Source organism: Sphaeramia orbicularis, chromosome 10 (assembly GCF_902148855.1).
Source record: "Sphaeramia orbicularis chromosome 10, fSphaOr1.1, whole genome shotgun sequence".
Taxonomy (NCBI): domain Eukaryota; kingdom Metazoa; phylum Chordata; class Actinopteri; order Kurtiformes; family Apogonidae; genus Sphaeramia; species Sphaeramia orbicularis.
In genome coordinates, this window is record NC_043966.1 from 27,902,964 (window position 1) to 27,924,031 (window position 21,068).

Here is a 21,068-nt window from a genome sequence, read left to right on the forward strand (position 1 = left end):
GTGAAACAACAGTAAAATACAAATAAAACATTTAAAATTACATGTATGCTCAATCATGACTGATCATTTATCATTTTTACCGTTTAAAATTATCATTTTTTGTCACAATAGGTTGCAATTCTCTAGTTCTGGGAAAATTGGTCCTTATGTGGTAAGGGTACTGTGTAAGTCAGTGAAAGACGTGCTCCATTCTAAATACTTTACGAAAACAAAGAAAATACAACCGAGTAACGGTGTTGTAAATATTGTCCAACACTGTAATGAATCAAAGCAGTCATGAGCAGACTATGAATACTGTCCACAACATCAACCGAATCAGGTGTAAAAATACATAATTGACGCGAATCTCCGTAATTAAACGTTACAACATACTCTAAGTCTAAAGTTTAAACAATAAATTAATAACATTTATAGAGACAATGAAAAAAACCCCCATAAAATTTCAGGCAGTAAAACTGTTAAAAGCTCACCTGTTGACTCTCAAAGGTCCAGGTGCTGTCGGGTAAAGACGCATCCAGGACACTGATCACTTCCTTAAAGTCAGTGGTGCTGCTGGGTTTGATCAGAGTGAAATCACTGTACTCTGACATCGGAGACATACAGGACCTGAACGACTGACTCTGAGACAACATGTCTCCTCCCAGGACCTCCACATACTTTATAGGTCCGTCAGTGTTGAGCTGAATCTGCAGGTTCCTGTTGGGGTTCTTGTAATCATCACAGTCGGTCCGTCTCATGCAGCAGCTACCGCTGCTTCTGCTGTTTCTGATACATTTCACCGCTAAGATGAGAAAAGTCACCAGAGACAGCACGGACACTGAGGCCAGAGACAGAATCAAATAAAGGGTGATTCTCCCAGTTTTCTTGCTGGGCTCAGTGACTTTGTGTCTGATGTCCAAGATGGGCTCGTGGAGAGCGTCCTCCATCAGGATGGACACGGTGACGGTGGCGGACTGGACCGGTTCCCCATCGTCCTTGATCTCTATAAGCAGCCTCTGAGAGGAGTCGTCCTGCTCGGACACAGTGCGTTTAGTCCTCACCTCCCCTGTGTACAGATTGACAGTGAACAGAGAGGCGTCTGTGGCCTCCGCCAGTTTGTAGGAGATCCAGGCGTTATGGCCCGAGTCCGCGTCCACAGCCGTCACCTTAGTGACCAGGTGACCCGCTTTAGCGGAGCGGGGCATCCTCTGGTGAGAGAGGGAGCCCAGGGCAGCGGAGGAGGGGTAAATAACAGCGGGGGCATTATCGTTCTGGTCCAGGATGAAAACATGGACAGTGGCGTTGGTGCTGAGAGACGGAGAACCCTGATCCTTTGCCTGGACCTGAATCTGAAACACCTTGAGTTTCTCATAGTCAAAGGAGTGCATGCTGTAGATGCTACCGTTATCTGAGTTAATGTAAACATAAGATGAAACTGACACGTCCTGCACTTTAGAGTCCAGGATAGAATAAGAGATTTTAGCGTTTTCACCAGAATCCAGGTCAGATGCTGATACAGAATACAGGATAGAACCGGGGAGCCCATTCTCTTTTAAATAGACATTATATATGGGCTGAGTAAATATAGGTGGGTTATCATTTACATCAGTGATGCTGATAGGAATAACTGTAGTACTAGAGAGTGGAGGAGAACCTGAATCAGTAGATTTTATCTCAATATCATACTGAGAGAAAATCTCTCGGTCTAAAGGTCCACTGGTAACTAGCTCGTAATTGTTAGAAAATGATGGCTTCAGACTGAAAGGATAACGTTTGGCGAGTTTCAGCTTCACTTTACCATTATCACCAGAGTCCATGTCTCGAGCACTAATCAGCGCCACTACTGTTCCACTCGGTGCGTCCTCACGTACAGGACTGGGCTTCGAAGTGAGAACAATGTTTGGAGCATTATCATTTATGTCTTCTACATTCAATTGTACACGACAGTGACCCTCCATTTCAGGGACGCCTTTGTCTTTTGCAGTTATATCAATGAGGAAGGATGTAGAAGCCTCATAATCGAGTTCACCTTTCAAAACAATGTCTCCTGTTAGATCATTTATTTCAAATAGTGACAACACAAAATCTGGAGTGCGGGACCCAAAAGAATATTTCACTTCACCATTAGGACCTTCGTCAGCATCTGTAGCTGTAAGTTTAATCACAAACGTCCCTTTTGTGCTGTTTTCCTTCATAGAGACTTGGTACACATTTTCATTAAATACTGGGAAATTGTCATTAACATCAATTACACTAATGGTAATCTTACATGTCCCCGATCTGACAGGCGTGCCCCCATCTAATGCTGTCAGCAACAGCTGATGGACAGAGTCTTTTTCCCGGTCTAATGACTTTTCTAACACTAATTCTGGCACACTCTGGCCACCTTTAATGTCTTTAAATTTTAGTGAAAAATGATCGTTTTTGCTAAGAGAATACGTTTTTAAAGAATTACTGCCAACATCAAGATCTTCAGCTATTTCCAATGGAAAGCGTCTTGCAAGAGCAACGGATTCTGGTATTTTAAGGTTCATCTCTTGTGTATGAAAGCTAGGAGAATTGTCATTTATGTCCTTAATTTCCACCTCAATTCGATGAGACTGCAAAGGATTTTCAACAACTACTTGAAGAGAAAGCACACAGCTGGTGCTCTGTCCACATAGAGCCTCTCTGTCTATTCTGTCGTTCACCACCAGCTCGCCCTTTGCTGCATCCACACTGAAATACTGCTTACCAGCCTCAGAGGCGACACGCAGTTTACGGTCAAATATTTCCGATAGTCCCAAACCCAGATCTTTGGCCAGATTTCCGACCACAGATCCTTGTCTCAGTTCTTCTGGGATACTGTAACGAGTCTGTCCCTCAATAGTACTCCACAAAAAGAAGAAATTATACCACCACAGCGACTGCCATCTCCAGTCTCGATATCCAGTTCTCTTTGTCATCCTTGGTTCCGTTAAAAAGCATTAATTCCAACCGAGAGCTTATTAATAACAGTATTTGATTCCATATAAAAAGGAAATACTCCCACAGAAAAATCCTCACTCATTTCGAACATGGCTGCATGCAAAAGTGATACACTTTATGGTAGAAAATAAGACCTCACAGGTTTCTTCCACACGGTCATTGTATTGTAAGCTCGACAGAGCTAAGGCTGCATTGGGGGTAGGGACTAGATTGCTTTGTACAGTTCTAAATGCTATTGGTGCACAGCACCAGCCTCTACCGTCCAATGAGAGGGAAGCAGATCAACACTCTTAAAGTCACAGCATCATTACTGTTTGTGAGTTTCTACTGTAGATGCATGTGACAAATACTACATAGGAAAAATATGACTGTTACTACAGTTATAGTTAATATTTCAATGTGGTTTTATAATGATGACATTTTATTGAAACATCTGTCCAGAGCGCCAAACAAGTATATCACAACAAACTGGTACAATTAATTAACTGCAGAAGAAAAAAAACATTTTGGGTACGAAACATGGATTTTAAATAAACTAAAAAAAAAAAGGGATGAAAACAACGGCCTTGCAAATGAACCAACCACATAGGTACACAGCTTTGCAAAGCACCATGTAAAACCAAATAATTCCTGGGAAGACATTACAGACTGTATAAATATATACGCAAAATTGTACACAGAAAAAAACACGAATCTCTAAGGCTGAAAGTATAAAAGTACTGAGAAATCATTAATAAATAAATAACTGTAAAAATTCAATTAGTAAAACTGTCATTTGCTCACCTGTTGACTCTCAAAGGTCCAGGTGCTGTCGGGTAAAGACGCATCCAGGACACTGATCACTTCCTTAAAGTCAGTGGTGCTGCTGGGTTTGATCAGAGTGAAATCACTGTACTCTGACATCGGAGACATACAGGACCTGAACGACTGACTCTGAGACAACATGTCTCCTCCCAGGACCTCCACATACTTTATAGGTCCATCAGTGTTGAGCTGAATCTGCAGGTTCCTGTTGGGGTTCTTGTAATCATCACAGTCGGTCCGTCTCATGCAGCAGCTACCGCTGCTTCTGCTGTTTCTGATACATTTCACCGCTAAGATGAGAAAAGTCACCAGAGACAGCACGGACACTGAGGCCAGAGACAGAATCAAATAAAGGGTGATTCTCCCAGTTTTCTTGCTGGGCTCAGTGACTTTGTGTCTGATGTCCAAGATGGGCTCGTGGAGACCGTCCTCCATCAGGATGGACACGGTGACGGTGGCGGACTGGACCGGATCCCCATCGTCCTTGATCTCTATAAGCAGCCTCTGAGAGGAGTCGTCCTGCTCGGACACAGTGCGTTTAGTCCTCACCTCCCCTGTGTACAGATTGACAGTGAACAGAGAGGCGTCTGTGGCCTCCGCCAGTTTGTAGGAGATCCAGGCGTTATGGCCCGAGTCCGCGTCCACAGCCGTCACCTTAGTGACCAGGTGACCCGCTTTAGCGGAGCGGGGCATCCTCTGATGAGAGAGGGAGCCCAGGGCAGCGGAGGAGGGGTAAATAACAGCGGGGGCATTATCGTTCTGGTCCAGGACGAAAACATGGACAGTGGCGTTGGTGCTGAGAGACGGAGAACCCTGATCCTTTGCCTGGACCTGAATCTGAAACACCTTGAGTTTCTCATAGTCAAAGGAGTGCATGCTGTAGATGCTACCGTTATCTGAGTTAATGTAAACATAAGATGAAACTGACACGTCCTGCACTTTAGAGTCCAGGATAGAATAAGAGATTTTAGCGTTTTCACCAAAATCCAAATCAGATGCTGAAACTGAAAATATTATTGAACCTGCTACCCCATTCTCTTTTAAATATACATTATAGGAAGGCTGTGTGAATATAGGTGGGTTATCATTGACATCAGTGATGCTCACAGGTATACTCTTTTTACTGGACAGAGGAGGAGAACCTGAATCAGTTGCCACTATCTCAATAGTATAGTCGGAGACATGTTCTCGATCTAAACGTCCACTGGTAACTAATACGTAATTATGAGAGAAGGACGGTTTCAGGAAGAATGGAGATTTCCTAGGTATGTGTAAGCTGACTTTACCATTGTCTCCAGAGTCTAAGTCTCGGGTACTCAGCAAAGCCACTACGGTGCCATTAGGCGAATCTTCACGCACTGGTTTTGGAGGAGACGTGAGTATGATTTCTGGGGCATTATCGTTAGTATCTGTAACTTCAATATGTACAGTACAATGTCCCTCCATTCTAGGACTACCTTTATCTTTAGCACTTATGTCTATTTCATAATTAGGAGTTTCTTCGAAATCAAGCTTTCCTTTGAGAGATATAGTTCCAGATGAATGATCAATGCTAAAAATAGACAAAATATTATCTGGTGTATGAGATCCAAATGAATATTCTATTTCTCCGTTTTGACCATCGTCCATATCTGTCGCTTTTGTTTGTATGATGAACGCACCTTCTACGGCATTTTCAGGAACAGAAGCTTTGTACTGGGCTTTTTCAAATGATGGAATATTATCATTTATATCGAGAACTCTAATAGTTATCTGAGCGCTTCCAGATTTCACTGGGTTGCCCCCATCTTGAGCTGTCAGCATAAGCTTGTGAACTGCTTTCTTTTCTCTATCTAAAGTTTTGGCTAAAACTAATTCAGGAACCTTTCTTCCACCAGCAACATCTTTAACTCTGATATTAAAACATTCATCTTTACTTAGAGTATATGACTTCAGTGAATTACTTCCTACATCTGGGTCTATCGCGCTTTCCAAGGGAAAACGTGCCCCTAAAACAGTTAATTCAGAAATTTCCAATGTGATATCATTTGATGGGAATCTTGGCTCATTATCATTAATGTCCTGTATTTCTACTTCCACACGAATCAGCTGTAAAGGGTCTTCAATAACAACCTGTAAAGGCAACACACAGCTGGCGCTTTGTCCACATAAAGCTTCTCTGTCTATTCTTTCATTCACCACCAGCTCACCCTTTCCCGCATCCACAGTGAAATACTGCTTACCAGCCTCAGAGGCGACACGCAGCTTTCGGTCAAATATCTCAGACAGTCCTAATCCAAGATCTTTGACTAGATTTCCTACCACAGAGCCCGGTTTCATTTCCTCTGGTATGCTGTAACGCGTTTGACCGTTTATTGTACTCCATAAGAAAAAGAAATGATGCCACCAAAGCAACTGCCATCTCCAGTCTCGGTATCCTATTGTCTTTGTCATCCTTGGTCCGCTATAAAACATAAAATCCAATTGACATACTGTATGGAACAATGCTGAAATCGGTCATTGCAAATAATATTCCGTACGAGAAATTCTCACAAAGACTAAGCATGTTAGTAACAGAAAATACAGCATTTTCACGTTATAAACCACGAGCTCATCTCTGCTGTAGCTTTCTGCATTCTGTATAATACAGCTCTGAAGCTGAATGGGGGCAGGGACTCGATTGCGTTGTACAATCTCGATTCCTATTGGTCCACAACATCCACTTCTATCATCCAATGAGAGTGAAGCTGATCTACACCCTTAAAGTGACAGCATCTATTACCTGTTTTCTCAACCAAAGTCACTTATTATGAGACTCAATGAATGTTTGAGTATTTGACAAATATGCAACTACAGAAGAAGTGTTCATGACTAAAAAGAAAGAGAAAACCAAGCAAACTGGAAAATACATCTTTGTACAAACATAATCTACCCAAATGTCTATTATGCTTTAGTAAAATACGAGAAAATAAAGTCTGGAAAAACAAAAAACAAAATCAGGTAAAAAAAAAAAACGACTGAAAGAGTACAGAGCTCAGATAAAATTTCAGTGGTAAACCCTGATGCAGCCCTACACTCCCCAAACAGTCGCTGTCCACACAGGTGGTGCTGAAATCTCACTGACGCAGATATATTATAATGCATTGATGGGTGTCTAACACAGCAAAAAGGAAAACAAAAATATACACCTAAATTTTGCAATATATTAAATACTGTGTAGTTCCTTCTATGCAAGTAATTATAACAATGTATGTAATTTAAATAACTTAGTCCTTCTCATTGCTTACCTGTTGACTCTCAAAGGTCCAGGTGCTGTCGGGTAAAGACGCATCCAGGACACTGATCACTTCCTTAAAGTCAGTGGTGCTGCTGGGTTTGATCAGAGTGAAATCACTGTACTCTGACATCGGAGACATACAGGACCTGAACGACTGACTCTGAGACAACATGTCTCCTCCCAGGACCTCCACATACTTTATAGGTCCATCAGTATTGAGCTGAATCTGCAGGTTCCTGTTGGGGTTCTTGTAATCATCACAGTCGGTCCGTCTCATGCAGCAGCTACCGCTGCTTCTGCTGTTTCTGATACATTTCACCGCTAAGATGAGAAAAGTCACCAGAGACAGCACGGACACTGAGGCCAGAGACAGAATCAAATAAAGGGTGATTCTCCCAGTTTTCTTGCTGGGCTCAGTGACTTTGTGTCTGATGTCCAAGATGGGCTCGTGGAGAGCGTCCTCCATCAGGATGGACACGGTGACGGTGGCGGACTGGACCGGTTCCCCATCGTCCTTGATCTCTATAAGCAGCCTCTGAGAGGAGTCGTCCTGCTCGGACACAGCGCGTTTAGTCCTCACCTCCCCTGTGTACAGATTGACAGTGAACAGAGAGGCGTCTGTGGCCTCCGCCAGTTTGTAGGAGATCCAGGCGTTATGGCCCGAGTCCGCGTCCACAGCCGTCACCTTAGTGACCAGGTGACCCGCTTTAGCGGAGCGGGGCATCCTCTGATGAGAGAGGGAGCCCAGGGCAGCGGAGGAGGGGTAAATAACAGCGGGGGCATTATCGTTCTGGTCCAGGATGAAAACATGGACAGTGGCGTTGGTGCTGAGAGACGGAGAACCCTGATCCTTTGCCTGGACCTGAATCTGAAACACCTTGAGTTTCTCATAGTCAAAGGAGTGCATGCTGTAGATGCTACCGTTATCTGAGTTAATGTAAACATAAGATGAAACTGACACGTCCTGCACTTTAGAGTCCAGGATAGAATAAGAGATTTTAGCGTTTTCTCCAAGATCCAGATCAGATGCTGATACTGAGTACAATATAGAACCTGCTACCCCATTCTCTTTTAAATAGACATTATAGAAGGGCTGAGTGAATACAGGTGGGTTATCATTCACATCAGTGATGCTCACAGGTATACTTTTCTTACTAGTGAGAGGAGGAGAACCTGAATCAGTTGCCACTATCTCAATAGTATAATCGGAGACATGTTCTCGATCTAAACGTCCACTGGTAACTAATACGTAATTATGAGAGAAGGACGGTTTTAGGGAGAATGGAGATTTCCTAGGTATGTGTAAGATGACTTTACCATTGTCTCCAGAATCTAAGTCTCGGGCACTCAGCAAAGCCACTACGGTGCCATTAGGCGAATCTTCACGCACTGGTTTTGGAGGAGACGTGAGTATAATTTCTGGGGCATTATCGTTAGTATCTGTAACTTCAATATGTACAGTACAATGTCCCTCCATTCTAGGACTACCTTTATCTTTAGCACTTATGTCTATTTCATAATTAGCAGTTTCTTCGAAATCTAGCTTCCCTTTGAGAGATATAGTTCCAGATGAATGATCAATGCTAAAAATGGACAAAATATTATCTGGTGTATGAGATCCAAATGAATATTCTATTTCTCCGTTTTGACCATCATCCACATCTGTCGCTTTTGTTTGTATGATGAACGTACCTTCTACGGAATTTTCAGGAACAGAAGCTTTATACAGTGATTTCTCAAATACTGGAACGTTATCATTACTGTCAATAACTTTAATAGTAATTTGAGATGTTCCAGATCTTACTGGGTTGCCCCCATCTTGTGCTGTCAATAAAAGCTTGTGTACAGCTTTCTTCTCTCTATCCAACAGTTTTGCTAAAACTAATTCAGGAACCTTTCTTCCACCGGCAACTTCTTTAACTCTGATATTAAAACATTCATCTTTACTTAGAGTATATGACTTCAGTGAATTACTTCCTACATCTGGATCTATCGCGCTTTCTAATGGAAAACGGACGCCTAAAACAGTTGATTCCGCGATTTCCAATGTGATATCATTTGATGGGAATCTTGGCTCATTATCATTAATGTCCTGTATTTCTACTTCCACACGAATCAGCTGTAAAGGGTCTTCAATAACAACCTGTAAAGGCAACACACAGCTGGCGCTTTGTCCACATAAAGCTTCTCTGTCTATTCTTTCATTCACCACCAGCTCACCCTTTCCCGCATCCACAGTGAAATACTGCTTACCAGCCTCAGAGGCGACACGCAGCTTTCGGTCAAATATCTCAGATAGTCCTAATCCAAGATCTTTGACTAGATTTCCTACCACAGAGCCCGGTTTCATTTCCTCTGGTATGCTGTAACGCGTTTGACCGTTTATTGTACTCCATAAGAAAAAGAAATGATGCCACCAAAGCAACTGCCATCTCCAGTCTCGGTATCCTATTGTCTTTGTCATCCTTGGTCCGCTATAAAACATAAAATCCAATCGACATACTGTATGGAACAATGCTGAAATCGGTCATTGCAAATAATATTCCGTACGAGAAATTTCCACAAAGACTAAGCATGTTCGTTACAGAAAATACAGCATTTTCACGTTATAAACCACGAGCTCATCTCTGCTGTAGCTTTCTGCATTCTGTATAATACAGCTCTGAAGCTGAATGGGGGCAGGGACTCGATTGCGTTGTACAATCTCGATTCCTATTGGTCTACAACATCCACTTCTATCATCCAATGAGAGTGAAGCTGATCTACACCCTTAAAGTGACAGCATCTATTACCTGTTTTCTCAACCAAAGTCACTTATTATGAGACTCAATGAATGTTTGAGTATTTGACAAATATGCAACTACAGAAGAAGTGTTCCTGACTAAAAAGAAAGAAAAACAAACAAACAAACAAACTGGCAAATACATCTTTGTACAAACATAATCTACCCAAATGTCCATTACGCTTTAGTAAAGTACTAGAAAATAAAGTCTGGGGAAAAAAAACAAAAAACAAAATCAGGTAAAACAACGACTGAAAGAGTACAGAGCTCAGATAAAATTTCAGTGGTAAACCCTGATGCAGCCCTACACTCCCCAAACAGTCGCTGTCCACACAGGTGGTGCTGAAATCTCACTGACGTAGATATATTGTAATGCATTGATGGGTGTCTAACACAGCAAAAAGGAAAACAAAAATATACACCTAAATTTTGCAATATATTAAATACTGTGTAGTTCCTTCTATGCAAGTAATTATAACAATGTATGTAATTTAAATAGTTTAGTCCTTCTCATTGCTTACCTGTTGACTCTCAAAGGTCCAGGTGCTGTCGGGTAAAGACGCATCCAGGACACTGATCACTTCCTTAAAGTCAGTGGTGCTGCTGGGTTTAATCAGAGTGAAATCACTGTACTCTGACATCGGAGACATACAGGACCTGAACGACTGACTCTGAGACAACATGTCTCCTCCCAGGACCTCCACATACTTTATAGGTCCATCAGTGTTGAGCTGAATCTGCAGGTTCCTGTTGGGGTTCTTGTAATCATCACAGTCGGTCCGTCTCATGCAGCAACTACCGCTGCTTCTGCTGTTTCTGATACATTTCACCGCTAAGATGAGAAAAGTCACCAGAGACAGCACGGACACTGAGGCCAGAGACAGAATCAAATAAAGGGTGATTCTCCCAGTTTTCTTGCTGGGCTCAGCGACTTTGTGTCTGATGTCCAAGATGGGCTCGTGGAGACCGTCCTCCATCAGGATGGACACGGTGACGGTGGCGGACTGGACCGGATCCCCATCGTCCTTGATCTCTATAAGCAGCCTCTGAGAGGAGTCGTCCTGCTCGGACACAGCGCGTTTAGTCCTCACCTCCCCTGTGTACAGATTGACAGTGAACAGAGAGGCGTCTGTGGCCTCCGCCAGTTTGTAGGAGATCCAGGCGTTATGGCCCGAGTCCGCGTCCACAGCCGTCACCTTAGTGACCAGGTGACCCGCTTTAGCGGAGCGGGGCATCCTCTGATGAGAGAGAGAGCCCAGGGCAGCGGAGGAGGGGTAAATAACAGCGGGGGCATTATCGTTCTGGTCCAGGATGAAAACATGGACAGTGGCGTTGGTGCTGAGAGACGGAGAACCCTGATCCTTTGCCTGGACCTGAATCTGAAACACCTTGAGTTTCTCATAGTCAAAGGAGTGCATGCTGTAGATGCTACCGTTATCTGAGTTAATGTAAACATAAGATGAAACTGACACGTCCTGCACTTTAGAGTCCAGGATAGAATAAGAGATTTTAGCGTTTTCCCCAAAATCCAGATCAGATGCTGAAACTGAAAATAATATAGAACCTGCTACACCATTCTCTTTTACATAGACATTATAGGAAGGTTGGGTAAATGCAGGTGGGTTATCATTGACATCAGTGATGCTCACAGGTATAGTTTTCCTACTAGTAAGAGGAGGAGAACCTGAATCGGTTGCAACTATTTCAATAGTATAGTCGGAGACATTTTCTCGATCTAAAACACCACTGGTCACCAGTGCATAGTTTTGAGAAAAGGACGGTTTCAGGGAAAACTGAGATTTCTTAGCGATTTGTAAGGTTACTTTACCATTGTCTCCAGAGTCCAGGTCTCGGGTACTCAGCAAAGCCACTACGGTGCCGTTAGGCGAGTTTTCTCGCACTGGCTTTGGAGGAGATGTGAGTATGATTTCTGGGGCATTATCGTTAGTATCTGTAACTTCAATATGTACGGTACAATGTCCCTCCATTCTAGGACTACCTTTATCTTTAGCACTTATATCTATTTCATAATTAGCAGTCTCTTCAAAATCTAGCTTTCCCTTGAGGAAAATCGTTCCAGACAAAGGATCAATTCTAAATACAGACAGAATATTATCTGGTGTATGAGATCCAAATGAATATTCTATTTCTCCGTTTTGACCATCATCCACATCTGTCGCTTTTGTTTGTATGATGAACGCACCTTCTACGGCATTTTCAGCCACAGACGCTTTGTACAACGTTTTCTCAAAAACCGGAACATTGTCGTTTATATCAAGAACTTTAATAGTTAGTTGAGACGTTCCAGATCTTATTGGGTTGCCCCCATCTTGTGCTGTCAATAAGAGCTTGTGTACAGCTTTCTTTTCTCTATCCAACAGTTTTGCTAAAACTAATTCAGGAACCTTTCTTCCACCGGCAACTTCTTTAACTCTGATGTTAAAACATTCATCTTTACTTAGAGTATATGATTTCAGTGAATTACTTCCTACGTCTGGATCTATCGCGCTTTCTAGAGGGAAACGCACCCCTAAAACAGTTGATTCCGCGATTTCCAATGTGACATCATGCGATGGGAATCTTGGCTCATTATCATTAATGTCCTGTATTTCTACTTCCACACGAATCAGCTGTAAAGGGTCTTCAATAACAACCTGTAAAGGCAACACACAGCTGGCGCTTTGTCCACATAAAGCTTCTCTGTCTATTCTTTCATTCACCACCAGCTCACCCTTTCCCGCATCCACAGTGAAATACTGCTTACCAGCATCAGAGGCGACACGCAGCTTTCGGTCAAATATCTCAGATAGTCCCAATCCAAGATCTTTGACTAGATTTCCTACCACAGAGCCCGGTTTCATTTCCTCTGGTATGCTGTAACGCGTTTGACCGTTTATTGTACTCCATAAGAAAAAGAAATGATGCCACCAAAGCAACTGCCATCTCCAGTCTCGGTATCCTATTGTCTTTGTCATCCTTGGTCCGCTATAAAACATAAAATCCCATTGACATACCGCGCAGAGGCAAGCTGAAATCAGTCATTGCAAGTAATACTCCAAAAAAGAAACTTGCAAATCGATTGAGCATATTTATATGATGAAATACAACATTTTCATGTTATAAACCATGAACCCATCTCTGCTGTACCCTTTTGCATCGTACGTGTGATAGGGATGAAGCTGAATGGGGGTTGGGACTAGATTGCTTTGTACAGTCCACACTCCAATTGGTTCACCACATTCACCCCTGTCATCCAATGAGAGAGAAGCTGATCCACCCTCTTAAAGTCACAGCTTCTACTATCTCTGTCTCCTACACTAAACTGACTGCTTATAGAATATAATCGCAATTGGAGCGTCGAAGGAGCACGTAAATACAAGAAAGAAAAAAAAATTAAAAATAAAATCAACAGAAACACAGTCTACCATACGTGTGACACTTTTCAATAGACTAGTTGATGTATATTTAGGGGAGAAAGGCTGACATTTATACTGTGCACTTCAACAGCATGTTTTGCCACTACCCTGCAGGCCACTAACAGTCGCTGTCCACATAACGTGGTGCTGAAGAAATCAACCAGTGATACGGATATGTGCGCGTATGGCATTACATTGATATGACAGGTGTCTAGCAGAATACAAGGGCAAAATAACAAATATAGATTTACTCGATAATACTGTGTTGTTTTCTGCATGCAACTGCATTAATTTTTGTTCTGCTCATTGCTTACCTGCTGACTCTCAAAGGTCCAGGTGCTGTCGGGTAAAGACGCATCCAGGACACTGATCACTTCCTTAAAGTCAGTGGTGCTGCTGGGTTTGATCAGAGTGAAATCACTGTACTCTGACATCGGAGACATACAGGACCTGAACGACTGACTCTGAGACAGCATGTCTCCTCCCAGGACCTCCACATACTTTATAGGTCCATCAGTGTTGAGCTGAATCTGCAGGTTCCTGTTGGGGTTCTTGTAATCATCACAGTCGGTCCGTCTCATGCAGCAGCTACCGCTGCTTCTGCTGTTTCTGATACATTTCACCGCTAAGATGAGAAAAGTCACCAGAGACAGCACGGACACTGAGGCCAGAGACAGAATCAAATAAAGGGTGATTCTCCCAGTTTTCTTGCTGGGCTCAGTGACTTTGTGTCTGATGTCCAAGATGGGCTCGTGGAGAGCGTCCTCCATCAGGATGGACACGGTGACGGTGGCGGACTGGACCGGTTCCCCATCGTCCTTGATCTCTATAAGCAGCCTCTGAGAGGAGTCGTCCTGCTCGGACACAGCGCGTTTAGTCCTCACCTCCCCTGTGTACAGATTGACAGTGAACAGAGAGGCGTCTGTGGCCTCCGCCAGTTTGTAGGAGATCCAGGCGTTATGGCCCGAGTCCGCGTCCACAGCCGTCACCTTAGTGACCAGGTGACCCGCTTTAGCGGAGCGGGGCATCCTCTGATGAGAGAGGGAGCCCAGGGCAGCGGAGGAGGGGTAAATAACAGCGGGGGCATTATCGTTCTGGTCCAGGATGAAAACATGGACAGTGGCGTTGGTGCTGAGAGACGGAGAACCCTGATCCTTTGCCTGGACCTGAATCTGAAACACCTTGAGTTTCTCATAGTCAAAGGAGTGCATGCTGTAGATGCTACCGTTATCTGAGTTAATGTAAACGTAAGATGAAACTGACACGTCCTGCACTTTAGAGTCCAGGATAGAATAAGAGATTTTAGCGTTTTCACCCAAATCAGCATCAGACGCTGATACTGAGTACAAAATCCTGCCTGGTGGATAATTCTCTTTTATATAAACAACATAGGAAGACTGCGAGAAAATTGGCGGGTTGTCGTTAACATCTAACAGTTCAACAAGTATAATTTTTTCACTTGATAACTGTGGTCTTCCAGAATCAACTGCACTTAATTTAACACTATATTTGTCATTTTTCTCACGGTCAAGCGGTCCATTTGTAACTAATGAGTAGTGGTCAGAAACTGATGGATTTAATTTGAAGGGGGATTTAGAGGACACAGTCAATGTTACCTTCCCATTATCACCTGAATCTAGGTCTTTTGCACTTAATAATGCAATAACTGTTCCAGTGGGTGAATCTTCTGGTACGGGTGTTGTTAAAGATGTGACAATTATTTCAGGAATATTATCGTTGATGTCAACTATTTTGATTTCAACGCCACAGTGTCCATCCATCTCAGGGTTCCCCTTGTCTTTAGCGGTTATGTCAAATCTATGTATAGAATTAGTCTCATGATCTAAACCCCCTTTAACAACAATAGCTCCAGTGGATGGTTTTATGTCAAACAATGATAAAATCAGATCGGTTGTTTGCTCTGCAAATTGATATTCAATCTCTCCATTTAGTCCCTCGTCTGCATCTGTAGCTTTAACGCGTAGAATTTCTGTTTCAGGTGTTGCCTTTTCGCTGACATTGGCTTCGTATACATTTTTCTCAAACTGTGGTGCATTATCGTTGTTATCCAGCACTATAACTGTAATTTCAGATGTCCCTGAGCGCACAGGATCTCCTCCATCCACAGCGGTGAGGACAAGATTATGTACAGGCTGCTTTTCTCGATCAAGTGGTTTTTCTAGGACCAGTTCAGGGATTTTCCGTCCGTCCTTGTGGTTTTTAACAGTCAATTTAAAATGGTCATTTTTGCTTATGAGGTACGACCGTACAGAATTAGGGCCGACATCGGGATCCTGTGCACTTTCTAAAGGAAATCGCGCGCCTGGATTCACCAGCTCTGCAATTTTTACCACTTTTTCTTTGGTAAGAAAACTAGGTGAATTATCATTTGTGTCCTGTATTTCAATTTCAACTCTGTATAGCTGCAGTGGATTATCTATCACTAGTTCCAAAGGCAGCAAACACGACTGTCTCTGTCCACAGAGTTCCTCCCTATCTATCCTATCAATCACTACCAGTTCTCCCTTTGTCAAGTCCATACCAAAATACTGCTTACCAGCCTCCGACGCTATCCTCAATTTGCGTCGGTACAGTTCAGATACAACCAAACCCAAATCCTTTGCTATATTTCCCACCACAGAACCATGTTTCAGTTCTTCTGGGATGCTGTAGCGTGTCTGTCCGTCTATTGTACTCCACAATAAAAAGAAATGATGCCACCACAAAAATAGTTGCCATGCAGACGATTTGTTCCACATTATTCCTCGCTCCATATAAGTTTATTTGTACTTAAATAACAAATGACCATTTGGTGAAGAACAGGAGCTCTGTAATCCAATATAGATACGTCTTCATGTACAGTAACACTCATGCTTTTTGTCTGCATATACGTCTCCCTCCTCATGCGCAGAACGTCCTAGTGGGTACGACGCTGAAGCCTTCGTGGTAAAAGGGAGTAGATCTCTTTGTACAGCTGAGGATGCGATTGGTGGATAGAACAGACCGATTTCCACCAGTCATGACAGAAATACAAGTCTACAGCACTGTGACGTATGAGGCAGTCTGATGCATAAAAACATGCACATTAAATAATAAGGATTTAATGACACACAACGTGATATTACTACTGCACTTAAACCATTCCCTAAATTAACTAAGTATATGATAAAATATTTAAATATGAAGCACATTTCTAGATAAAATGTGGAAGTATTTACTATGTTAAAAATAATTATATATTATTAGTTTTGCAATGAGTAAAGTCATATAAATGCTATAATGTATTTATTCATATATGATTTATTACTCCATCTTCTGGCTGCATGCACCTGTATACATGCAGGCTCTATCATGCCTCTGTGCTGGCAAGGCTCTTCATTGCCTTCCTGTGGTCAGAACAAGCTAGTGCAGTCTGTGTACTCTTTACACTCTCCTCACATAGCTCAGACTACCATTCCTGTCAGCAGCTGACATAAAATACCCGTATGGAGGTCTGTAGAGCAAATGAAAAGGGAGGGGGAGTGCAGGGATGTTTAATCTCATTTTGCATCTCTCTCTTTCTCTCTCTCACTCAGAGAACCACCGATATTATTTATTCAAATATAGATTTTTTTTGGGTAATAAGAATAGTTCATTTAAATTAAAAATATACTGAATCATCGGCACAGATTGAGTTATTCTATAAGCATCTCATTATTAGTATATAATTCTGTAAATGTAATAAAATCACTGTGATTAACGTGGTTTAATCCTGTAAGCAGTACTTTGATTAATAAATAAAGGGAAACATAAACAGGGAAAATAATATTTATTTGTGAAAATCATTTGTTCTATATAAATCTGGGCGACAGAGGGAGATGTGGAGAACAAGCATGAGAAACAGTGATGGGAGGGGGAGAGAGCGTCACTGCTTTCAGCACCACGGGTGTGGACAGCGCCACACAGGCGGTCAACTGCTGCAGCTGCTGCTTAGAGGAAGCACAGCCAAGAACAGAACACCGACCAATACAAAAGTACACTGCATCTGAAGGGAACTTTACTACGTGGTTAAAAATAGTTTATAGAAGGATAGAAACATATAAAATATAGCTCTGATTTCATATTTATTTTTGTAATTTTTCAATAAGGAAAAATAAAATAAATGTTTAATTGTTTGGATTGTCTCGGTTCAATTACATATTGAAGACGTTTGATGAACACATGGCACAAACGGATTTCATGCACACCTAACACTTGTTCAATTTAATGCATTTACATTACACAACACTGAAGCTGTAAAGACTAAAGTGATAGTCTTTTCAGCAAATTTTGTCTCTGAAGCTTGTATATATTTCATCATCATCTCACCATTCGTCTATACATATATCATCTTTCATAGGCTGAGCCTACTCCACTACACACTAGACAGGATTCAGGGTACAACACAGAGTGGTCCAAACAGTCCTGTAGATTGCTGATACATCACCAAACAAGAATATTAACTGCATATTTGGGGGAAAGGTGAACTCTGCAAAACCACCTGAGAATTAAAATGTTCCTTTGGTCATACTCAGAGAGCTCAAAGGAAACAATGCCTAAAGTTGTTCATACAGAGCTATTCATTACAGTGCTTCATACAGAGCTGCAAAAATGGATGAATTTGGACAATTATTCTATATTACTTTAACCCTTTCATGTATACTGTTCACTACAGTGGACACTTATTCTACAGCTGTTCTCTTGTATATTCATGGATTTTTTTTTTTTTTTTTTACACATATCTTTATTAAAGTTTTAAGACATTACATATCATTTCTGACATGAATTGGTAACATTGTGTAGATCTCCCCTGAGTGTAATAGTTATAGTTTTCATGCAATTATCAGTAAATGCATGTTTCTTTGCATCAAAAATTAAATACATGGTGTCCAGCTGAGTGGACATTTTTGCAACTTCATGAAAAATAGGTTCCTAAGAATTTTTTTAATTATTATTACTATTTTTTTTAAAAATGTATTTATTTATTTATTTTTTTTTTAACTTTTTTAAAATTTCTTTATTTTTCATAAGAAAATTTTCAATCGCATTGTTTTTTTCATGCCTAAAGAGGAATAAAAACACTCAGGAAAAAAATCTTGATTAAGGTTCTCATAATTCGTGCATGAAAGGGTTAATGTAATTTACCTTACTATGGAAGTCAAGAATGTAAATGCATACTAAACTAAAATCCAAGATAGAAATCTTAGCTGTATAATCAGTCTAGCTGCATTTGGGTTACTATACCAGTTGGTGTTCCCTGCTAATGCGCTCTTTAAATCCTCACAAGCCTGTTAGTAGCAGAAGCAGTCCAGCTCATTTAAATGTCAAATGTAAAGTACTATGGTGGCCTGAAAACCATGAGGGCAAAGAAACTGTTTAAAAATACTTTAAAATTAAAGTTGAAAGATTGAGTTTAACTTCATTCTGTCATTTCATGCCCATAAACCTGAATAAGTAGTTTATTGATCACATACCAGCAAATTATATCTAAAATAGGTCTATATAATTTAGATTAACTCCAAAGTCAGATAAAATACATCACATTCTTTTTAAGCATCAGGCAACAAAATGTAGGCTGCAATCAGTAGTGGTGAATGCTAGATTTGAACTTCATACAGAGCTAGATAGATGACCAATTTATGATATCAGGACAGTGGTTTAAAAAAGGCACGTAAACCACACTATGAAGGCAAGTATAAGTGTACAAGTATTTTCAGCAGTGTACTTACAGTATGAAAAGTAAAAGGAGGCACTGTGCAGTAAAATGATCCCTGTCAGTGCTGTGTGGCTGCATTGATGAATGTTGCATTTTTTGGCATTGGTGTTTAAGGCTAAGTTATTTGTGTAACTTTTTTTTGCTGCTGGTAATTGAATTATACAGCAATATATCATGTTCTATAAAAGGATCACACATTTGTTGTGTCATTGTTGTATATGATGTGCATCTTTTACATGTAAGCTTGCTATGACCTCAGGAACACAGCCATGTTCTCAGCTTGTGAAAATGTATGTTTCAAACAAAAAAGTAGCTGAAGATGTAGGACAATTTTCTGACTCCACAAAGAAACACTTACCTTCAGTTTACCACGAATAATCAAAGCAACACATTTAGATATTTAGCTATTATGTGGGTTTCACTGGAGAGCAGATTTATATTAAATTGCAATGTATAAAGTAATTAAAGACAGAATATTTACCTCTGAAATATAACAGAGTAGAGAAAAAGCTATATGAAATGAAAATATCCAAATAAGTATTGTAATTTGAAAGTGAACTGAAAGTGTATTGATGTATTGTAATAGTTTTCAGCTGTAGCAATCTGTATTTTGATGATTTATGAAAGCTTGTGTTTGTTTGATGAGTGTTTTCATTGGAATGATGTAAAAAGAAAAAAACAATAAAGTCTATGTCTTACCTTATTTGGTGAGTCAGGAATTAAAAGGGGTCATGGAGGAAACAGGAAGACCGCCACGCAACAGGGGGGCACATGGAAGAGAAAATAAGACAAAAGGATGTCGGTTAGACTGGTGGTCGGAAAACTTGGTCTGGCTTTGGGAAGTCCAGAAACAAACATACTTACCACGTGGACTGTAACAAAAGGACTGTCATTTTGTGTGATGACTAACTGATTGCAAAATTTGGTTCATTTTTCATGGCAATAAAACCTATCCCATGACTGGACTATCCCAGTCTGGAGAATCTGCACATAAATTATAAAAATGATGTTGTTTTGTTAATCAGCATTGATATAATTTGTGTTTTTATTCAGCTTCTCCATATTTGTGGAGAGCTGCAAGGACCCACATTATAAGACATAGAAACATCATACAGATCTTTGTTAATCATATGAGGAAAAGTACAAGGGAAATAATGTATTGATTAGAGATGATGGTTAGAGTTAAAGCAGGGTGTTAACTCAGATGCAAGAGTCATAGGACTGATGACAAAGATGGTGACAAAAAGCAAAAAAACATAAACAAAAATTAAACAAAATTTTACTACTGTAGGAAACAGAGGCAATAAACTTCAGAGGAGGAAAGACTATTATGTCACTGTGCTCTTTTAGGAAAAGCTAATACAATCCTTGCTTTGTGATTCTTCTTGAACAGGATTCACAAAGTAGTTGATGTTACAGTAAAATCAGTTCATCTGAAGCCACAACACCACGAGGAGATAAACGTCACAAATTCATCTCTAAAGACAAAACCCTGTTAATACCACTGGTGTGATGTCTGACTGACATCACCAAATGCTGCACTGCTGCACAAATCCAGTACCCTCATTACAACAGCAGAGGGCCTCGAGGCGATGCCCTGATAAAATCCATGCCTTATTAATGAGATTTTCCCTCTGTGACCCTGTGTTAGCCACAGCTGGGTGTCATTGTGAATGCAATTTAAATCTTCTTAGACAAAGCAAAGCTGTAACCACTGTACACAACCTACGCTGTTTGAGCAAATTACATGAAGTGCTACTCATCACTTTGTATTGGTTTGAACACAACACACATAGTGCACAATACATAACCAGATCACCTAGAGCAAGGGGCAACAGAGAAGAAGTAAATAAATAAAAAAAAGCAAGGGAATCTTCTTTGTTTTGTATAACAGGTTTAAAGATTTGAATGACACTTTCATGGATATAAACCATAACACACATAAAGAATCTCACTACACTGTTCACTGAGTGCTTTCATTCTGCATGGAGATAAGGCAGATGAAATGGGAAAAATAATAAACAAACAGTTAGGGACTGATCAGAGCAAATACTATATAAGCAGCCATGATGAACCTCTCCCTATCTTTTTCTTCCATCCTCAGTCACTGCAGGCTTCAACAGTCTGAAC

General features: G+C 41.0%; 4 protein-coding genes across 46 annotated transcripts in view; all 4 read right to left on the reverse strand.

Moving 5' to 3' along the window:
• The window catches only part of LOC115426731 (protocadherin gamma-C5-like), a 332,740-nt gene that overhangs the window by 35,674 nt on the left and 275,998 nt on the right, over window positions 1-21,068 (reverse strand). Inside the window, exon 1 of one of the 43 annotated variants that reach the window (XM_030144907.1) lies at window positions 13,519-16,166. The exons of 41 other annotated variants lie outside the window; for them this stretch is intronic. In XM_030144907.1, coding sequence (XP_030000767.1) covers window positions 13,519-15,978 — 2,460 coding nt within the window. In that variant the 5' untranslated portion in view covers window positions 15,979-16,166. Of the gene's footprint in view, window positions 1-13,518; window positions 16,167-21,068 lie in introns of those variants that run through there. One more of the 43 variants, XM_030144918.1, reaches the window with a different exon arrangement.
• LOC115426743 (protocadherin gamma-C5-like) lies at window positions 444-3,221 on the reverse strand. The gene has a single exon (XM_030144962.1). It carries the CDS (start codon window positions 2,922-2,924, stop codon window positions 459-461), a length of 2,466 nt encoding a protein of 821 aa, XP_030000822.1. The 5' UTR covers window positions 2,925-3,221; the 3' UTR covers window positions 444-458.
• LOC115426740 (protocadherin gamma-C5-like) lies at window positions 3,703-12,804 on the reverse strand. The gene is made up of 2 exons (XM_030144959.1): window positions 11,992-12,804; window positions 3,703-5,411 (listed from the first exon to the last, which is right to left on the reverse strand). The coding sequence occupies exons 1-2, from the start codon at window positions 12,782-12,784 to the stop codon at window positions 3,718-3,720; spliced, it is 2,487 nt and encodes an 828-aa protein (XP_030000819.1). The 5' UTR covers window positions 12,785-12,804; the 3' UTR covers window positions 3,703-3,717.
• On the reverse strand, window positions 6,996-9,505 carry LOC115427478 (protocadherin gamma-C5-like). Its single transcript, XM_030146055.1, has one exon. It carries the CDS (start codon window positions 9,489-9,491, stop codon window positions 6,996-6,998), a length of 2,496 nt encoding a protein of 831 aa, XP_030001915.1. The 5' UTR covers window positions 9,492-9,505.

What these genes read in the sequence shown, in the direction of transcription:
- LOC115426743 (XM_030144962.1), bottom strand. Translation starts at nt 2,924, where the DNA reads ATGACAAAGAGAACTGGATATCGAGACTGGAGATGGCAGTCGCTGTGG.
- LOC115427478 (XM_030146055.1), bottom strand. Translation starts at nt 9,491, where the DNA reads ATGTTTTATAGCGGACCAAGGATGACAAAGACAATAGGATACCGAGAC.
- LOC115426740 (XM_030144959.1), bottom strand. Translation starts at nt 12,784, where the DNA reads ATGTTTTATAGCGGACCAAGGATGACAAAGACAATAGGATACCGAGAC. An exon ending in GGCTGAAAATGCCGTAGAAG is followed by an intron (nt 5,412 to 11,991) that starts GTGCGTTCATCA and finishes ATGCCGTAGAAG; the next exon opens with GTGCGTTCATCATACAAACA.